This window comes from Salmo salar, chromosome 16 (assembly GCF_965601325.2).
Source record: "Salmo salar chromosome 16, fSalSal1, whole genome shotgun sequence".
In the NCBI taxonomy this organism is placed as follows: domain Eukaryota; kingdom Metazoa; phylum Chordata; class Actinopteri; order Salmoniformes; family Salmonidae; genus Salmo; species Salmo salar.
The window spans coordinates 64,595,739-64,617,073 of record NC_138306.1 but is presented as its reverse complement, the minus strand read 5'-3'; the positions used below and the strand labels follow the sequence as shown (position 1 = coordinate 64,617,073).

Sequence of the window (21,335 nt, the reverse complement as noted above, 5' to 3'; positions counted from 1 at the left end):
GCAGAGACAAAAAGGGATATCTATGAGTTCATCTGACTCTGGGTAAGTAGAAAAAGGGCTTAGTTGCCAAAATCTTGCACTATCCCTTTAAAAGCTCATCTCGTCAGAAAGTGTGGCGCTATGCTAAATTAATATAGGGGAAACATTGGATGGCTATAGCTACAGTAGCTAACACCCGCCTTGGGAATGCCCATGTAAATACTACTCCTTTTTTGCTTCTGGAACTGCAATGTGTGCCTCTAACAGCCTTTCTTATGTCTCCTCCTCTCTGGCAGAATGCAGCTTGGCCAGTCAACCCGGTGGGAGTGACCGATAAGGATGGGCCAAAGAAGTAGAGCCCACTGGTGAGGAGTGGTGGAGAGGCCAAACAGAACCATAGCGACTAAACTACGCCGAGCGACACCATGCCCCGCCTGCCCTCCTGAACTCTCCTCCGACTCAGTCCCTTCCACTCCCGCTCCCTCACACACAGATACAGTCGAGCTGCGGGTCACGCTCGCTATGGCCTCGGCCTACCTGTGGAAGCTGTCGTCCCAGAAGCTGGGCTTCTTCCTGGTGAGCTTTGGCTTCATCTGGGGCATGATGCTGCTCCACTTCACTATCCAGCAGCGGGCCACGCACGAGAGCAGCACCATGCTGCGACAGCAGATCCTGGAGCTCAGCAAGCGCTACATCAAGGCCCTGGCTGAGGAGAACCAGAGCGTCATGGACGGGCCCTACGTGGGAACCATGACGGCCTATGGTGAGTACTGAGCACTGCACAAGTAGTGTTCTCCGTCCTTTGCGCTCTCTTCAAAATAGAATGATTCTACCTTGCAAAACGGTGGTTGTGAGAACTCAGTTTGTTAATGGTATACTGGGAATGTTCCATTCATTCACTTGGAATGTTTTATTGAATGGAACTCTGATTTGCCAGTTGTTGGTAGTGCTGCAATATTTGACTAACCTCAGTTAGAGAACACACTGTTATTGAATAAGGACAGGCTGAATTGATTTACTGTGTAGGCTAAGTAGAAGTGCCTTCAAATCAAAATAGCCACCCCTATACATCCTCTGACATACAGATCATACAAAATGTATAATGTAGGCTATTTATAAGCATTGCATTGTATTGTGGTTGTAATGTAACCATAGACAACAAGGAAGACAAGAAGAAAAGAGACATTTACATTTTGTCTACAGCAGGGTGCTCCCTCATGTTGGAAAAAGTAAAGTATTAGGGGGGCTAGCCAGCCAGTAACTTGACTTGCGCTAACAGAAGTGAGTGTTATGCTGATGCAGCTGCTTTCCCGCCATAACCTATTAACACCTCACGAACAGCCATCAATAAGTTATTCATGCCGTTAATAGACCCATTTGGGTCAATGAGAGGCTTCGTTACAAACATGAGATTGGAATTGATTACGCTGAATACATTCTAATGGACGGCGAAAAACAAGAAGATACTGTATAATGACCAGGTAACCAACCAATGCCTAATATGATTTGTCTTAAAACTCTCTTAGCCTGTAAAATTGAATTTAACTGGGTTTGTTAGGCAGGAAGCCTCCCGCCTATCAACCTCAGTTCTGTCACAGTCTGCTAATCGCCAGACCTCAAGAGTACTGACTGGCGAACACGGAGCATTTAGCTGCTCTTGTTCCCCTTAGGGTCTGTGTTAAAACATTGATGCAGAGTGTTGAAGCATCTGCCTTGGTGAAACCCTTGGTTGTACATAGCCGAGATGTGTCCCAAATGGCATCCTATTCCGTGCGCTACTATGGGCCCTGTCAAAACTAGTGCACTAAATTAGGAATAGGATGCCATTTGTAATACAACCGAGAAGTCTGTTGTTCTAGCAGCCCAGTGCTCTCCGACCCGTTTTTAAATGACCTGGAGGAGGGTATTGAAAGAAATCCTAAGCTTTATCCCAGACCGGTATAATGATATAATCAGCTCAATGTAATGGGCAAATTGCTTAATCATGTCATTAATTATCTCCAGAAAAGCATGAAATTAGTTGTTGCTGCAAACACTATTATTCAGGAGGCAATGAGACAAAAGATCTGTGATACAGTCTTATCTTATCAGAACAGATTCATAATATTCTGTCAATAGCCTGAACTTTTAATTTAATTGAATAAACTTTATTAATGCATCAAATGGAGGAAATGTTTATATGATGTCTTGACCTAGGTCTAAAGAACCAGTCACGAACCAGTTTATAATGGACTGGATGAAACCAGTTTCCCTGTTTGAGACATGTTCAAATGAGAGAGAACAATCTTAATACACTTCTTGAGACTAGAACACTGTTTACTCTCTGCTAGAGGTCGACCGATTAATCGGAATGGCCGATTTAATTAGGGCCGAGTTCAAGTTTTCATAACAATCGGTAATCGGTATTTTTGGCCACCGATTTTGCCATTTATTTTATTTATTTATTTTTTCACACCTTTATTTAACTAGGCAAGTCAGATTAAGAACACATTCTTATTTTCAATGGCGGCCTAGGAACGGGGGTTAACTGCCTTGTTCAGGGGGGATTCGTTTTTGCAACCTTCCGGTTACTAGTCCAACGCTCTAACCACCTGCCTTACATTGCACTCCACGAGGAGCCTGCATGGCAGGCTGACTACCTGTTACACGAGGGCAGCAAGAAGCCAAGGTAAGTTGCTAGCTTGCATTAAACTTATAAAAACTATCAGTCTTAACATAATCACTAGTTAACTACACATGGTTGATGATATTACTAGTTTATCTAACGTGTCCTGCGTTGCATATAATCGATGCGGTGCCTGTTAATTTCTCATTGAATCACAGCCTACTTCGACAAATGGGTGATGATTTAACAAGCGCATTTGCGAAAAAAGCATTGTCGTTGCACCAATGTACCTAACCATAAACATCAATGCCTTTCTTTAAAATCAATACACAAGTATATATTTTTAAACCTGCATATTTAGTTAATATTGCCTGCTAACATGAAATTGTGTCATTTCTCTTGCGTTCATTGCACGCAGAGTCAGGGTATATGCAACAGTTTGGGCTGCCTGGCTCGTTGCGAACTAATTTGCCAGAATTTTACGTAATTATGACATAACATTGAAGGTTGTGCAATGTAACAGGAATATTTAGACTTAGGGTTGCCACCCGTTAGATAAAATACGGAACGGTTCCATATTTCACTGAAAGAAAAAACATTTTGTTTTCGAGATGATAGTTTCCGGATTCGACCATATTAATGACCAAAGGCTCGTATTTCTGTGTGTTTATTATATTATAATTAAGTCTATTATTTGATAGAGCAGTCTGACTGAGCGGTGGTAGGCAGCAGCAGGCTTGTAAGCATTCATTCAAACAGCACTTTCGTGCGTTTTGCCAGCAGCTCTTCGCAATGCTTTAAGCATTGCGCTGTTTATGACTTCAAGCCTATCAACTCCCAAGATTAGGCTGGTGTAACCGATGTGAAATGGCTAGCTAGTTAGCGGGGTGCGCGCTAATAGTGTTTCAAATGTCACTCGCTCTGAGACTTGGAGTAGTTGTTCCCCTTGCTCTGCATGGGTAACGCTGCTTTGAGGGTGGCTGTTGTCGATGTGTTCCTGGTTCGAGCCCAGGTAGGAGTGAGGTTAGGGACGGAAGCTATACTGTTACACTGGCAATACTAAAGTGCCTATAAGAACATCCAATAGTCAAAGGTATATGAAATACAAATCGTATAGAGAGAAATAGTCCTATAATTCCTATAATAACTACAACCGAAAACTTCTTACCTGGGAATATTGAAGACTCATGTTAAAAGGAACCACCAGCTTTCATATGTTCCCATGTCCTGAGCAAGGCACTTAAACGTTAGCTTTCTTACATGGCACATATTGCACTTTTACTTTCTTCTCCAACACTTTGTTTTTGCATTATTTAAACCAAATTGAACATGTTTCATTATTTATTTGAGGCTAAATTGATTTTATTGATGTATTATATTAAGTTAAAATAATTGTTCATTCAGTATTGTAATTGTCATTATTACAAATACATTGTATAAAAATCGGCCGATTAATCGGTAGCGTATTTTTTGGTCATCCAATAATCGGTATCGGTGTTGAAAAATCATAATCGGTCGACCTCTACTCTCTGCCATAGAAATGTAATTATAAGTTCTAGCTTTTTTATGCTTTTGATTAAATAAAAGTAGTAAGGAGACAAATTTGCTTCATGCTACAGTATTTGTACTCCCTCTGCAGATCTAGGATTCGTCTCAATATGACATTAATGCATTTAAGGGGAATTATGACTTCCTCTCTGCTCTCAGTAAATTACCCATAAAATCTGAGTGCACATTAATTAAATATTGTATCAAGACTGAATTGGTCTGGTGGTTTATGTGGTGCATTGAACATTGTTTATTAGTTTGAGTAGATGGGAATTTGGACTGAAGAGAGAGAAGCGCTGAACTAAACCATATTCCAGCTAACCTGTTTCCACGCTTTCCTTTTGTGAGAAGAGTTTATTAGGTTTATAAATATCTGGTTTGATGAAAACCCATCTTTCATAAAGCATGTTGATGAGTAAGTTAAGAAATTAAGAATTGGAAGGAGCTTATTTTATAGGAATAGGTCATTAAAGGCCTTTCATTAAATAGCAGAAAACGCATTATTTAGTCGCCATTCATACCGGTTATAGACTACGGCGTTATTGTATATCTGAACGCAGCTGCTACTCTATTGAAGCTGTTGGACACAGTCTATCATAGTGCACTACGCTTTTATTACAGGTGATAGGTTCAGTACACATCTCTGCATTCTCTATCAAAATGTACCGTAGGCTGGCCCTCTTTGAAGTCTCGTAGATCGATGGATTTTACTTGTTTTGTTTCTAAAGCCCTCCTGCGTAAACTTCCACCATACCTTACTTCATTGTTAACTTACAGATGTACGAGATATCAGACCTGGTCTCAGGGAGGGCTAACTCTAGAGATCCCTTCCATCTCCACTGAGTTGGATCAACTAACTCCACTGAGTTGGATCAACTAACTCCACTGAGTTGGATCAACTAACTCCACTGAGTTGGATCAACTAACTCCACTGAGTTGGATCAACTAACTCCACTGAGTTGGATCAACTAACTCCACTGAGTTGGATCAACTAACTCCACTGAGTTGGATCAACTAGACTCCACTGAGTTGGATCAATCAGCTTTTAGTTTTTTTGGCACCTTACTTGTGGAATGATCTCCAAGGCTCTCTAAAATTGGATGAATTGGTGCCTCTTGGGCAATTTCAAAAGGCTGAGGACCTTTTTACTGAAGAATGTATTTTGTTTTCAATGATTATGTTTAGCTTTTTGTGTATATCGATGTGTATACAGGGCACATCTGTGAAAGAGACCATGATCTCACCATGACTCCCCTTTTAAAATACAAGTTAAATAAATAAGAGAGAGAGCGAGAGAAGCCTTCTGTAACAGACGGGAATGAAGGTTGAATTATAAGGAAGCTGCACTAACTGCATAACTGAACGTAGCTTTGGGACACAACATCAGAAGTGTGTGTATTGGTTGGACTCCCTGAGTTGTGCATCGATCTGGTGGGTGGCCACAAAAAGAACCATAACACAGTATAGCTGGCTTCACCCCAAAAATAGCATATTTATAATCCCTAGGAACTCTACTTAACAGACAAATAGTTCAGCCGTTTACTTGATAGTGAGGGACACATTTCACTCCATGTATGGTAAGTAGAGTTCCTAGAGATTCTAAAAACATTACATCACATGTGGTTACTTGGCAATGGTAATATAGTATATGTAAGGTCACTATAATTACAAGATGCATGCATTTCTTACATCTGCCATCAGCTCACATCAGTGTTGTGGGATTTGTGCATGTGGACTGTGATGTGATACTGTGTAATATCACTAGGCCAAGAGCGAGCACACAGCTGCATAGAAATATGGATTAGTCTCCCCCATCTGTCAGTCCGACTCGAAGTAAATACATCTCTGGATTTGTACACCACATAATCAGAAAATGATGGGAAAGTAATTTTGTGCATTGTCTCCAATATAATATATTTTCTTTGGAAGTATTGCTTTCATTTGAGTCTTTAATATAATTTTTTTTGCATAGTTTCAAAATACTGTACAGTATGTTTAAAACAATCATGTTTATTTTATGGAGCTCCCATCATTTCAGTGGTTACATTTACCAAGCCCCATCTCTGTTTACCAAACAAAGTGACAGGGTCAGGCTGTTGAAATTGCTGATTGTGCCTTTAGGGGGGAAATAGGCCTATACTTTTTTTAAAACTTGATGTTGGCCTACTTTGTTAACTGAACCAAGTTTATTAAAGATCTGGGATGGTTCCCCATTTTACAACCTCACAAATTAGTCTGAATTTGAATATTATTTATTAACAGATAGCGGCTCTCTTAGTTTGCTTGGTCTGCTATTGTCTGTTTTAGCCTACTCGCTCAGTATGTTTAGGCTGCAATTATTGTTTTTTGTGGGTCTGTCTCTTGAAAGATGACACTTGGCTGACTGTGAGGGTCACTGAAATAATGAGCACCTTATTTCCTTAATAGTGCACTACATTTGACCAGAATCCTATCGACCCTGGTCAAAAGTAGTGCACTATTTAGGAAATAGGGAGCCATTTTAGGACATAGTCACAGTTTGTCTCCATGCTCATCACGTACCATGTATTGACTCATGTAGACATTTGCTGTGGACATGAGTGAAGACGTGACTCAACTAACACAGTTGGTATCTGTAAAGCGCTGTGACTGCAATGTAAGCTTTGCTCCCTCCCTATGGGTGCCTCTGTGGAGAATGAACGTGTCAGGCTTTCGCATGCATATTTCAACTCTCATGTTTCATTTTGAAATGTATTGGTTTGTTTTGCTTTGGGAATGAAGACCGAGTCAAGTCATTTATTTCTTTAGCAGACAGGTGGTAACGATGAATGGGGAGTTGGGGACTATAAAACAACTATCACAACCTTATGTTAATTCAGTTCTGTAACAGTAGCTTTTAATAAAGGTGGGTGTCTAGGAAATGATCTGAACCAAAGAACTTGGATAAGTAACATACTACTACCACCACTGTCTTCGTAAATCAACGTATCTATGTAATAGTAGTATTTTTACCACAGTTTGGCCGAATACCCAGTTCGGATTGGTTTTGATGCTGTGAATTGTACTTTGCTTTTCTTACAGTAAGCCTATCCCATGGATTTAGCAAGCCTGTTTTCACACCTGCTGTATACACTACTTTGCCACTTGAATGCAGACTGTCCGCACTCCAGCCTGAGCTATGCATTTACATTTCCCTTTGTTTTAAGCTGGCTTAATTAATTTCAATGTTCCGTGCCTGTCGGAAAGACCGAATATTTCATTTGTTAACATAAACCTCATCGTGCTTTGGGCACTCCTTTGCAAACATGCCGAGGAATGTTTATTTCTGAGACTCAATTGGCTGCGACCTGTAAAACATTTAATTAGCTACACACACAGATCAGCCATGTGGGGAGATGGCCTACTCTACCTTGTCCAGGTTGGGGAGAGATGGATGGAATGGGCAGTGTGTTTGGACTGGTTGGCAGTTTGTTTGGACTGGGTGGCAGTGTGTTTCTTTCTCTTGTGCTCATTTCTCTCTGTCTGTGTTGATGGAGGTCAGGCCGGGCGGTTTCTGCTCAGGGAAATGTGTTTCCCGAGGGCACAATCTAGTGTGTGTAATTATGTTCAGCCTGATGCAGTGGCAGCTCCACTCTATTTCCGACAGAGCACTGCTTTTCACCAGAGTCGTATGGGCCCTGGTCAAAAGTACTGCACTATATAGGGAATAGGGTGGCATTTGGGACGTAGTCCAGCTTTCAGTTGATTTCTTCCTTGTCTGACACAGCGACGCTCCCTCCCGGCATCTGCTTATCTCCGCCCCGCGCAGCCGTGCAGAGCAGACAAAACGCTGCAGCCTCCCTCTCTCCCTCACGCCTACTCTCCTCCCCTTCCCTCTCCCTGACCACGGCAGCGCACACAGGCCTGTTTCCCTCCACGCCCTCTTTCTGGCACGATAGGGAGTGACATATCAAATGCGACGCGCGGCCAGAGAAATTGCACCGCAATCGCCGCTCTGACGTGTGACAGACGGGGTGCGATTGCTGTCTTCACAGCTCCACCGCCTCATGGAATGTTAATGAGGTTGATGACATTCTGGAATATTCTTGGGGCGGCGGCAGGAAAGGAAAACATTTCAGGGGCAGAAGGGTCATGTCATATTTAATTTTCTCGGTAGCTACTAGTCAAAATTGATCAACTGTTTTGTGACAAGATCTTAGGTCATACCAATAAACGATTTTTTAAATCAGAGTTATATGCAAACTAATAAAATTGAAACCGATGCCAAAATTTGTGTTGCATTTACAAGTGAACATTGATCAACCGTGAGATCTTACAACACCATAAACAATGATATGTAAATAATAAAAAATTTAAAAACTCTGATAGTTATAACAAATGGAATTGAAGCCACTCAATGTCCTCATGGCTGCTGGATGGTAAATATCAGATAAACACCATTAGGCCTTCGCACCGAAATGCCAAGCCTTGCATACCATTTCCTGAAATGCTACTGAAACAAACAGAGATGATGTCATTGTGAATATCAGCTCACTGTGTCCTTTCTATCCCATCCCACTTCTTATTGGCTAGCTACTGGGCTATGTCCCAATTATCTCTCCTTGCTCCCAAAATATGCATTTGTTCACTACCCTTCACCGATTTGAAACGAGTGGTATAAGAAACATGGTGGGAACTCCCACTTGCCCATGGCTCCACCAATCAATCCAATGCTATTAGATTTGTGGGAAGTAGTGAACGAGGGCACACTTCAGGAAGGAGACATTATTGGGGCACAACTATTGTGAATGTCAGCTTACTTTTTTCAATCCCATCGTCCATCCCACCTTTTGGCTAGCTACCGGAGTCAGGAGATGCCCATAGAAATGCACAGACCTAAATGAAGCAGCAAGGTCATTCTCAAAGATACCCGCCAGCTCAGTTAAACATTTAAAAGAGTCCCTTAACGGACAGCATGAAATCCAATGATTTATTGGGGTCGCTGAAATAAGATGATCCTCTCCTTGTTTTTCATTTTTCAGAGGAAGGCCAATAAGAACGTGCCGTCTCAGTATGCAAGGCATACTCAGATTACTCACACTATATTGATTAGCCTAGTTATGAAGACGAAAATAGAAAAGCATTTTCTCTGGGGGTGAGTGTGGAGAGATACTCACTGGCATTATATCACTATGCTGTAATTTCCTCCCTGTCCTTCAAGAAGTCAACCTGAGATTTGAAAATGACTATTCATGAGATCAATTAAAATGATAGGAAAATATAGAAAACACTGAGATAAGGTACCTATGCTTCATACTATACTATGTTCCCTCCTCCAGATCTGAAGAAGACCCTGGCGGTGCTCCTGGACAATATCATGGTACGGCTGGGCAAGCTGGAGTCCAAGGTGGAGAACATCTACAACGGCACGGGGGCTAACCTGACCAACGGCACCAGCACGGTCACGCCCAGCGCCTCCAATGCAGAGAAGGTCAACGTGGCAGGTGAGGCTCACGCTCTCCCTCACTAGCTTACTACCCCCCCCCCCCCCCCCCCCTTTGAAGATGGCTAAATCTTATTTTATTGAAGACATTCAAAACAAGACATTGCACCTTGAAAATCCCCAGTCCTAGTTCTGGAACATGTCAAAATAACAAGACATACATAGGCCTATAGCAGGGGTGTCAAGCTCAGTCCCTGGAGGTGCTGAGTGTCTGTGGATTTTCGCTCCTCCCTTGTACTTGATTGACCAATTAAGTTAGTTAGGAGCTCACCTGGTTTTATAGGTCTGGACACAAATTGAAAGAAAATATTCAAAAACAAACTAACAGACACTCAGCTCTCCAGTGAATCTGATGTGAGCTTAGGTGAATAGTGTTATTTATGCTGGTAAGAATAAAGCTGTGCTCTGAGCCTGCACTGACCAGGTCGCAGTTGTAAATGAGAACTTGTTCTCAACTTGCATACCTGGTTAAATAAAGGTGAAATAAAACATTTAAAAAATAAAAATTGAAATGGCTCTATTCACCCTAGTTACCTCTCTGTCCTTTAACCTACTGTAAGCAGTTGAATGCTCCAATATTCAAACCCATAGAAAACCTTTCTGTTTTCGCATACCTTTTCTGCGAGAACATAGAAAGCTCTCTTATAGGCCGCGGCCTTGAACTTAACTTAAATAAGGCCTCTCATTCACACATGCGGCCGGCCCCTTTTTATTAGCCTTCATTTATTTTTCTTTCAGTTTTAAAATGACATGTTTGCCGGCTGGGAAATACTGAGTGTTTGTTTGCTCGGGTGGGCCCTGGGATTGGCTCTCAGTAGTTTGTGAATTATTTAGAGGTTTCAATGGGGACTTTGTGTGGCGACTGAATATGGTCGGAATTAGATTATGACGATTGAGTTACAAAGTGAGCGTTTTACTCTTGAGAGAGCTAGGCCCATTCCGTTCAGGCTTCAGAATGTTTCTTAAACAAAAGAAAGAATGTTCAACTCGGCCTCCTTTGTGTGTTAGGATAATTTTGTATTTAAAACAAAAAAAGAATCCGGCCTCCATCTTGCTTCAGTATCAGTGACAGTTCCCTGCTAGCTGTGTCGGTCAGGACATTGTGGTCCTTCTGTAATGCAGCAACCGCCACTTCCTGTGCAACAGCGATAACAAGATGGAGGTTATCTCCCATACCACATTAACAGTGCACTGATATCTCAGTCCCACCCTTTGTCAACCAATGAAATTCTCTGGCTTTGGACTAGTCAAAGGAAAGAGACTATACCGGTTGTCTTGACTTCTAACCTGTAAATAGACACGTGTATCATTTGGCCGTGTGGTCTGAGTCGTCCCTGAAACACCACTCTTCCTCTGTCCTGTGTGGCAGACAGCCCTGCCAACCCATTTGCTGCTTTCCCCTGGGCCATGTGGGGCTCGGAAGGCAATTACCCAGATAGGATCTGGACAGTGATGGGTTCACGCATGTCTTCTGAGAGGCTGCTAGCTATCAAGGTGGAGCACCCAGGGCCCCAGGAAGAGGTGTAGCGCCCCCCCCCTCCCCTTTCCCTGCTGCCACACTGTTTGCGCCCTGCTCAGCCATGGACAGAGGCCTCTGTTCTGACTATCAGACCTAACTACCGCTAATGTACTGCCTAGACAAAATATGTTGCTTTAATCACTGTAAATATGCACATTTTGGTATAATCATGAAGTAAACATCTTTATCTCCCGAATTTGATTGTCGCAGCTAGATGGCTTTAAAATGAGCACATTGAAAAGCTATCCCTCTGTTTTTGATTTAAGAGCAAACACGTTTCCATCTGACAAAATGCGCTACCATGACAATCTCCATTGGGGGTAGCACATCCTTAGTGGGTAGGTCAGTATCTCCGAATACCTCTCTTCACTAAAGCTACAGCCCAGATGAGCAGGGAGCAAGCAAACATGTCACGTCTGGCCAGTGCCTGACCCACCTCACAGCTGTGTATGGATGTGGCTGAGTCACCACAACCAGTCACACAGTCGGAACTCAGAGGGCAACGCCTAGTCCCTTCCTAACTGCTCTCGACTCTGAGAGAGCCCCCCCACCACCCATTAGCAGCTGTTTGGGTTTGGGACGAAGGTCTTTGACAATGCTTCCCCCATGTGGACTAAATAAAAACGAAATAAACACTTGTTAGGCTTATCTGCTTTTGCTGGCACTGGCACAGTTTGGATTCGAGACCTACTCTGCAATTGAAGGGCCTAACTCATGGAGCCATAGGCATCTCAGACTGTTGGTGGAGGAGGACCCTTAAAAGCATCTGAAAGATGTCAGGTCATGTGACCAGGGAGGGTCTGCGGTGGCCACTCTGCTTCCTTGCAGTTATGAGCAAATTTGAGGTCAGATAAGGAAGTTCATGCGAGGTATGTTGGGGTGTCACTATTTAAGTTACACATTGTATTGTGTAGGCCTAACTCTGTTCTTTATTCCAGGTCAGTTTTGTTTTTGTCTATTTTATGGGGTTGTGGGTGAAATAAGGAAGTGTTAATGAGAACAGGGCTTCACTGTCCTTTTGTGGACTTATTTACACACGGTTTTATCTTTGTATGTTTTATGGTGTAGTGGCGATTTTTGCATCCCTCATTTGATGACTATTCTTAGCCAGTTGGGGTCTCTGTTAGATATTAGTCTACTTCTGCATATCAGTCCTCTATCTAGAGTCTACCCTTCCTAATGTCTACATTTCCTAATGTTTTCCTTGTTTGGGAGCACAGCACTGCTCAGGACTTTTGGTGGTTTGCAGACTGCTGCACAAGCCTCCTCCAGACCCTAACATTATTCTGTGACAAATAACATTACCTGCAGATAAAACCCACACAATACATTCTGTCAACCTTCTTGTTTGTTTTGTTATAAGAACAATTTCCAATAAGCTGAAGTAGAAAAGCCACATGGCATTAATAACTTTTGAGTTTCATTACCAGGATTCTATACTATGACAATGGTATTTAGGCCTAGTTTTCACAAATGCTTGTCTTTAGTGTGGATGTCAATCTGCCATTTTTTACCCCTGTTGGTGGAGAAGCATAGCATAACTACTTCTGTTGTCCTATATTATTACTATATCTTCTAATCTATACTGATCTAATCTATCAGACGATCCCGCAGGTGAAGAAGCTGGATGTGGAGGTCCTGGGCTTGGTGTGGTTACACGTGGTCTGCGGTTGTGAGGCTGGTTGGACGTACTGACATATTCTCCGATATGACGTTGGAGACGGCTTATGGTCGAGAAATGAACATTCAGTTCTCTGGCAATAACTCTGGTGGACATTCCTGCAGTCAGCATACCAATTGCACTCTACCTCAAAACTTGAGACATTGTTTTTTTCAGCTTATGAAACATAGGACCAACACTTTACATGTTGCGTTTATATTTGTGTTCAGTATATTTGCTTCTGTAAGCTCTGAACATCTTCTTACTCCATGTTACATTAGGGGGCTTGCTGGGCTCAAATGTGAGAGCATCAGAGCATTTCACTGTTTTAAATTACCTTTATTTGACAGGGACAATTCACATTCCACAACATTTCAGTAAGTATGCCAGATTTAGCTAGCAGGATAGTTTCCATCTGTTGTCACTTGAACTCTAGCAGGTCACCTTTTAAGAAGTGAATCTGAGAGGTCCTTATCAGGTGGGCCTAAATAGCTGCCTGGGTCTCCTCTCCGTCCAGAGCCACTTGATGTGAGTTCTAAGGGAAAGGCTATCACTCTCCTGGTCTGAGCTTCTGATACCTGGCACATCCACTACACTGTCTGGCTGCCACCATTCAGCTCAGCTGGGCTAGAGACACAGAGGATCACAGAGGATCACAGAGGCTCTTAACAGCACAAGGATGGCTCAATCTGGATTTGGCTCAGCGGGAGAGGATTGATTCAGATTGATTCAGCCAGACTCAGAACGGCCTTGGTGTGGACAATTGTCTGCCTGTTGATGCAGCCAATCACTAAGCAGTGTTTTCCTCTGAGTGTTGGCGTAGCTCGTTAGCTGTCCCTCTGCTGAATTGCAATCATGCTGGTAGATGGAGGAGGTGAGGGGGGGTGGGATGTAAAGAGGATGAAAGGCCAGGTGCCGGGCTCCTGAGATCTGTCTGGCTCTCTTCTCGTCTCCACCTAGCTGGCTGCCTTTGAAAGGTGTGGATGTTGCTTTTGGCATTGGCCGCAAGTTGGGCCTTCTGTGTGATTTGTAGTGAGTAGGCTGTTGATTTTGAGACGCTGCCGGCCGTAAGTGCGGACAGAAAAGCCCTTTTCTGCCTCAGAATGGCCCATCTCTTTGTCTTCTTAATCTTTGTCATCGATCGCATCACGCCCGACCTAGGACAGACGACTGCCGACAATGGACAGAGGGCTAAGGTTTCAGTGATGCCACACGGGACAATGACGCCGCTGCCTCCCTGTGCATGGTAACCCTAATGCATCACGGCAGAGCTAAGGCAGGATTATAATACCGCTTACAATTTCACCTTGCAGGCTGCTGCTGTCACAGAGAATGCTTCTCTCTCTGAGGAAGGAATACTACTCTCCCTGAACAGTTGACTATCAAAGACACTCTGGGAATGACATAACATGGATGAGTCATGCCAATGCCATGTTATATATTGACGTTGGCGAATCTGAGGTTTTTGTGCCGAAATGATGGGCCAACCGTCTAGCCTTCCTTTGGATTAGACATAATGCGCTGTGATCTGAGGTCTACTAGTGGTGAGTACAGAGGCTGTGTGTTTTCCTCTCACCGAGTGCTCCGCTCTGTGTTCTGAGAGATTCTGTCCCCACCAGAAACACTCCTACATCACCCACCGACCGACTGACACTATCCAATCCGATGTCTCTCTCTTAAACAAATCAAAGTCCAGTTCTCCGCCGCTCTCCGCCTTCCAAGAACATGGGGCCTGTTCAGGAGGGTATAGTGTTATGGAACATTCAGATAGAAACGTGTTGTGTAGAACATTAAATGGTTGTCTGTCAGATTTGTTGGCTTTATTCATTTTCTATCTGCAAAGTTTAGAGCTTTTCACCTCCATGACTACACCACAGCTTTCTGTGCGCACTCCTATAGACTTTGACTAGGGTTATTGTGTACAATGCAAACCCCAGACCTGCCAATGCTAAGTATGTCTTGGCTCAGTAGTCAGGGGCAGGTAGGACAAACATGTTGACCACTAAAGACCTCCCTGTTCAATGGCAGTAATAAGATTTGCTTGACAAAGAATGGCTCTACTGGGAAGCAGCATCTGAGGTCTGGCAATTACAGGATCTCCAATGCACTTTCTCTCAGGTTGGTAATGCTGTACTGTATTGGCAGTGTCGACTGCGTTATGGCCTACACAGGTCCAAATATGAGTGAGTCCTATCGCATTCAAAAATGTGCATTCAAAGTTTTACATTTTCATTGGACCTTGACACAAAACCGCCCAGACACATTCTTCCAAATATTTCTTTGAGTCGCAACCATGGATCTTGCGGATATGGATCGTTTATTATATGTTTGGAGTTCCGATTTGAGACTCTGACCGCGTGCACATTTGAGCGTGTGTGCATCAGAAAACACTTCATAGCTTGGCGCATTGACTACCTTGGACAGCCTGACATTGTGAGAGGCACTTCTTCACTGTAACACCTGACCTCTTTTCCATTAATACACAGTGTGACATGCTACACGGGCTGACATTTGGAGGATGTGGCAGGAACATGTCTGGCAAGCCGTGTTGAGAGGGTCAGGCTCAGGAACTGACTGGTGGGTGTGTGTAGACAGTGAGAACTGGGTTAGGGCCGCCAGCCACTGAAGCAGGTGCTATATGTGGGGGTCTGTGTCTGGTTGGGTTCAAACCCGGGTCTCCTGCAAACGTGTTATCTCTCTGAGGTAAAGCCTAGGCTTCCTGTCTCATCCAAATTGCAAACAAAGTTACTCATCACACCAGCGTGGTTCATCGAACCACCTCTGTTACATGCACCACCGCCCTCTCACCAGCTTGTGAATAAGGACGGATGCCTCTGTGCCGTCACACCTCGTCTGCCACCCTGCTCAGGGCCACTCACAGAGAACAGCACTGACATTTCCAAGCTTTCACTGCAGTTGGGTTTTAGTCAAATCGGTTTGGCAATTGCACCGTGAAATGTAAAGGCATCGGTACTGGGTAACCGACACCACACAGAGGTAGGCAAGAGAAAAAGCTTTTGAACAAGGAGTAGGCTAGATAGTCTTGCTTTTTGAATAAATTGCCCCACTACAAAGCAAGATTGCTATCTTAGGAGCCAGAAAGGACATTTGTATTCTGAATCGCTTCCATGAGCTTTTGAATTTCCTTATCTCCTCTGGAAGTGAGATAAAACCTGCTCTGTGTTCCACGTTCAACCTGCATGACAGCATGATGGAAAACATTCTAGCATGTTTTTGAGTGCACTGCTGAACATTTCTAGGCTTTTCCAGGAACAGACTGCTAACAGATCCAGTTGGAAACAGGTCATGGGTTGCGTCCCAAATGGCACCCTTTTATCTACATAGTGCACTACTGCGGGCCCAGGTCAAAAGTAGTGCACTATATAGGGAATAGGGTGACATTGGGGTTGCGGCCCAGAAAGGCCTCTGCTTTGCATCAGTGCAGATTTAGCAAACCATTTGCAGTACAACGTGCAATGTTTTTTTTTCCCCCTGTCTAGCTCACTTTTTTTAGAGCAATTGTTGGTGTCCCCATAAACACTTCATATGTAGTGCGGATGAGGATCTAATTGTAAACAAACTGCGAGAGGTTGAGGAATGTGGCCACTTGCGGAGCTCACAAAGGAGGATACTTTGTCACGCTGCAAGAACGTGTTCTGCAGTGCCCTGCCTGATCAAGGCCTGGGATGGATGGGATGGTTGGCTGGCTGGCTGGCTGGCTCCAGCAGCCAGGCCATGTGCGCCACTCAGTTTCACTCCTCTCCCTTTCTGTCTCTTTTTTCTCTCCTCTGCTGGCTTGTGTTCGACTGATTGAGCCGTACTGAACAAGGCAGCCGTATCCAGGGGGGCGGTAAACAGAGCGCTGCACTGTATTAACTCCCCCGTTTCTAAAACAGATATTTGGGTTTTGTTATAACTAACAGTGACTCTGTATACGTTCAGAGAGGATCAACATTGGCCTCATCTGGGGCCCTACGTTTGTACAGCATGTGTTGTTGTTGAGGCGGTCGCATCTGTTTCTACTCTGGTTCGCAGTGGTAGATTTGACTATTTTTCTTAATTCATCAATGCACTCTCCAACAACCCTAACTTGGTCCCAGATCTTGTGCTCTCAGTTGACGTGACAATGACCATAGGAACTGGCAAGACCACACAAACAGATCTGGGACCTGGCTAGTCTAACCTCAGTTGTAGTGATTGAATCAGGTAATTGAGAATGTGCTGATGTTTTTGTTGACAGGAATCATAATAGAGGATACACTTAAGATAGCCCGATCCCTCTACAGTCAGTAACAAGGCATGATTGTTTCATGCTGGCTGTGCACACAGTAACATGTCATCATGAAGCCTTGGGAAGGACCAATGTTTTCCTGCATGGATAATGCTATGCAAATATTGTAGCTGCAGTATGAGGCATTTGACTACAGCCTAGTCATATTGGTTTGGTGCTAGCTAGTGTTGCTGGGTGTAGGGTGAAGTTGCACTTAGATGCTGATCTTCTGTCAGTTTAGCATTTTCCCACTAAAGGTTAGGATTGAGGGGAGGGAAGCTGATCCTTGATCTGTACTTAGGAGAGACTTTACCCCATAGAAGTACAAACAGTCATGTGTTCTCCGTCACAGTTCTGATATTTTATGGTCTGTATACTTTAAACCAGTTTATGGTCTACCTTTGTGTGAAGGCACAAAGTCGCTGTCAGCAAAACACTAGAGCTGTGAATGTAAAACCTCTCTTTTGCCTCTGTGCAAATCAGGTCGTTTATGGTGACGCTAGGGGAAAAGTAGTTTATGATGCTGATGTTACAGAACAACCTTTCGAAATATAGGCCTAGATTTAAATGAATGGGAGCGCGAATGGGTACACCTGTTCTTGCACATTGCACTCTGGCATTTCCTGTAGGTACAGATCTAGGATCAGCTTCCCCTCCCCCAATCCTAACCTTAACCATCAGGGCATAAAATGTACTTTTTGTTCCACCAGCCACTGGCAAGTAGATTCTTTTTACCAGCCAATTTTTTAGGGGGACGTTAAAAGTACACCAACAAAACATACAAAAATGGATGGGCATGCTTTGTAATGTTTCTAAAACAATATATGTATTACTAGTAAGAAGTAACACACACACACACGCACACACACACACACACACACACACACACACACACACACACACACACACACAGAGAGAGTTGAAGTCGGAAGTTTACATACACCTTAGCCAAATACTTTGAAACTCAGTTTTTCACAATTCCTGACATTTAATCCTAGTAAAAATTCACGGTCTTAGGTCAGTTAGGATCACCATTTTATTTTAAGAATGTGAAATGTCAGAATAATAGTAGAGAGAATGGTTTCTTTCGGCTTTTATTTCTTTCGTCACATTCCCAGTGGGTCAGAAGTTTACATACACTCAATTAGTATTTGGTAGCATTGCCTTTAAATTGTTTAACTTGGGTCAAATGTTTCGGGTAGCCTTCCACAAGCTTCCCACAATAAGTTTAGTGAATTTTGGTCCATTCCTCCTGACAGAGCTGGTGTAACTGAGTCAGGTTTGTAGGCCTCCTTGCTCGCACACTCTTTTACAGTTCTGCCCACAAATGTTCTATAGGATTGAGGTCAAGGCTTGGTGATGGCCACTCCAATACCTTGACTTTGTTGTCCTTAAGCCATTTTGTCACAACTTTGGAAGTATGCTTGGGGGTCATTGTCCATTTGGAAGACCCATGTGCGACCAAGCTTTAACTTCCTGACTGATGTCTTGAGATGTTGCTTCAATATATCCACATCATTTTCCTTCCTCGTGATGCCATCTATTTTGTGAAGTGCACCAGACCCTCCTGCAGCAAAGCACCCCCACAACATGATGCTGCCACCCCTGTGCTTCACAGTTGGGATGGTGTTCTTCGGCTTGCAAGCATCCCCCATTTTCCTCCAAACATAATAATGGTCATTATGGTCAAACTTTTTTTGTTTCAATTTTTGTTTCATCAGACCAGAGAACATTTCTCCAAAAAGTACGATCTTTGTCCCCATGTGCAGTTGCAAATCGTATTCTGGCTTTTTTATGGCAGTTTGAGCAGTGGCTTCTTCCTTGCTGAGCGCCCTTTCAGGTTATGTCGATATAGGACTCGTTTTACTGTGGTTATAGATACTTTTGTACCGGTTTCCTCCAGCATCTACACAAGGTCCTTTGCTGTTTGTTCTGGGATTGATTTGCACATTTCGGACCAAAGTACGTTAATCTCTAGGAGACAGAACACGTCTCCTTCCTGAGTGGTATGAGGGCTGCGTGGTCCCATGGAGTTTATAATTGCGTACTATTGTTTGTGCAGATGAACGTGGTACCTTCAGGCATTTGGAAATTGCTTCCAAGGATGAACCAGACTCGTGGAGGTCTACAATGTTTTTTCTGAGGTCTTGGCTGTTTTCTTTAGATTATCCCATGATGTCAAGCAAAGAGGCACTGAGTTTGAAGGTAGGCCTTGAAATACATACACCTCCAATTGAGTCAAATGATGTCAATTAGCATATCAGAAGCTTCTAAAGCCATGACATCATTTTCAGGAATTTTACAAGATGTTTAAAGGCACAGTCAACTTAGTAAACTTCTGACCCACTGGAATTGTGATACAGTGAATTATGATACAGTTAAATAATCTGTCTGTAAACAATTGTTGGAAAAATTACGTGTCATGCACGAAGTAGATGTCCGACTTGCCAAAACTATAGTTTAACAAGGAATTTGTGGATTGTTGAAAAATGAGTTTTAGTGACTCCAACCTAAGTGTATGTAAACTTCCGCTTTCAACGGTATATATATATATATATTTATTGTTTGTTTTTTACCAAAATACACTACATGACCAAAAGTATGAGGACACCTGCACATTGAACGTCTCATTCCAAAATCATGGGCATTAATATGGAGTTGGTCCCCCTTTGCTGCTATAACAGCCTCCACTCTTCTGGGAAGACATTCCACTAGATGTTGGAACATTGCTGCGGAGACTTGCTTCCATTCAGCCACAAGCATTAGTGAGGTTGGGCACTGATGTTGGGCAATTAGGCCTGGCTCGCAGTCGCCGTTCCAATTAATCCCAAAGGTGTTCAATGAGGTTGAGGTCAGGGCTCTTTGCAGGCCAGTCAAGTTCTTCCACACTGATCTCGACAAACCATTTCTGTGTGGACCTTTCTTTGTGCACGGGGGCATTGTCATGTTGAAACAGGAAAGGGCCTTCCCCAAACTGTTCCACAAAGTTCGATGCACTGAATTGTCTAGAATGTCATTGTATGTTGTGGTGTTAAGATTTCCCTTCACTGGAACTAAGGGGCCTAGCCCAAACCATGAAAAAAAACAGGCCAGACCATTATTCCTCCTCCACCAAACTTTACAGTAGGCACTATGCATTCGGGCAGGTAGGGTTCTCCTGGCATCCGCCTAACCCAGATTCTGCCAGATGGTGAAGTGTGATTCATCACTCCAGAGAACGGCGTTTCCACTGCTCCAATGGCGGCGAGCTTTACACCACTCCAGCCGACACTTGGCATGGTGATCTTAGGCTTGGCTTGTGTGGGGCTGCTCATGAAGTTCCCGACGAACAGTCAGCAACGGGTGTGGCAGAACTAGCTCAATCTACTACTTATGTATATATAGTGTGTCACAGAGGAGACAAACATGTCCACCTGCACTTTTAAGGTTACCGTTGTAGCGCGACTTAAGTCCTGTTTGTGCCTTTTGAAATTGATTCTGACTAGTAGAAGCGTTTTCTTCTCTTCCCTAGTAGTTGAAACTCCAACATAGAACAACAACCTAGCTTGTGAACAAAACAATGTAAATAGCCAGGAAACCCAAGGACAAAGTCTCACTTCAGCAGACTTTAGTTTCAAGTAAATTAGACTTTTATGGCTGTGCGCAGCGCTTCAAAAAATGTATATTTCACTCAACACCCCAGCCAGGCGGTGTTGTAGCGCAAAGTAGAGTAGGCTATATAGGATTCGTAGTTCTTTGACTTTGTGCGATTAATTTACCAGCTAAGAAACGAAAAGGCAGAAATACTTTGAAAACAGCTACTGCAGCATTTATTTGACTATAAATGTGATAATTCTTAACTATTTGTATTCACAAATGCGAGTGAAATGCTCGCCCTGACCACCCGTCAACGTGGCTGGTGAAATAGACATTTCACCCGACAATGCCAAAATCTACCCGCAGGTGGCTGGTGTTAATTTTAGGCCCTGTTAACCATTAGTGGAGGAAATTCAGCATCTAAGGGCAACTTTAACCCACACAGCACATTGAAGCCCTTTGAATGAGGAATGAAAATTCAAAATCAAATTTTATTTGGCACATGCACTGAATACAACAGGTGTAGACCTTACCGTGAAATGCTTACTTACAAGCTCTTAACCAACAATGCAGTTCAAGGAATATAGTTAAGAAAAAAGTAAAAGATAAAAAGGAACACAATAATAAGGATATATACTGGGGGTGCCGGTACAGAGCCAATGTTATTCAAATGCTATTCAAGGCCCTGTCCCTGACTACCTGAATTCTCAGAAATGT

General features: G+C 43.3%; 1 protein-coding gene across 1 annotated transcript in view; it reads left to right on the top strand.

The window, feature by feature from the left end:
- LOC106574313 (alpha-1,6-mannosylglycoprotein 6-beta-N-acetylglucosaminyltransferase A) overlaps nt 1-21,335 on the top strand; it is a 116,553-nt gene that overhangs the window by 21,449 nt on the left and 73,769 nt on the right. Inside the window, exons 2-3 of the mRNA XM_014150150.2 lie at nt 276-742; nt 9,430-9,594. Of these exons, the coding sequence (XP_014005625.1) occupies nt 502-742; nt 9,430-9,594 (406 nt within the window). The 5' untranslated portion in view covers nt 276-501. The remainder of the gene's footprint in view (nt 1-275; nt 743-9,429; nt 9,595-21,335) is intronic.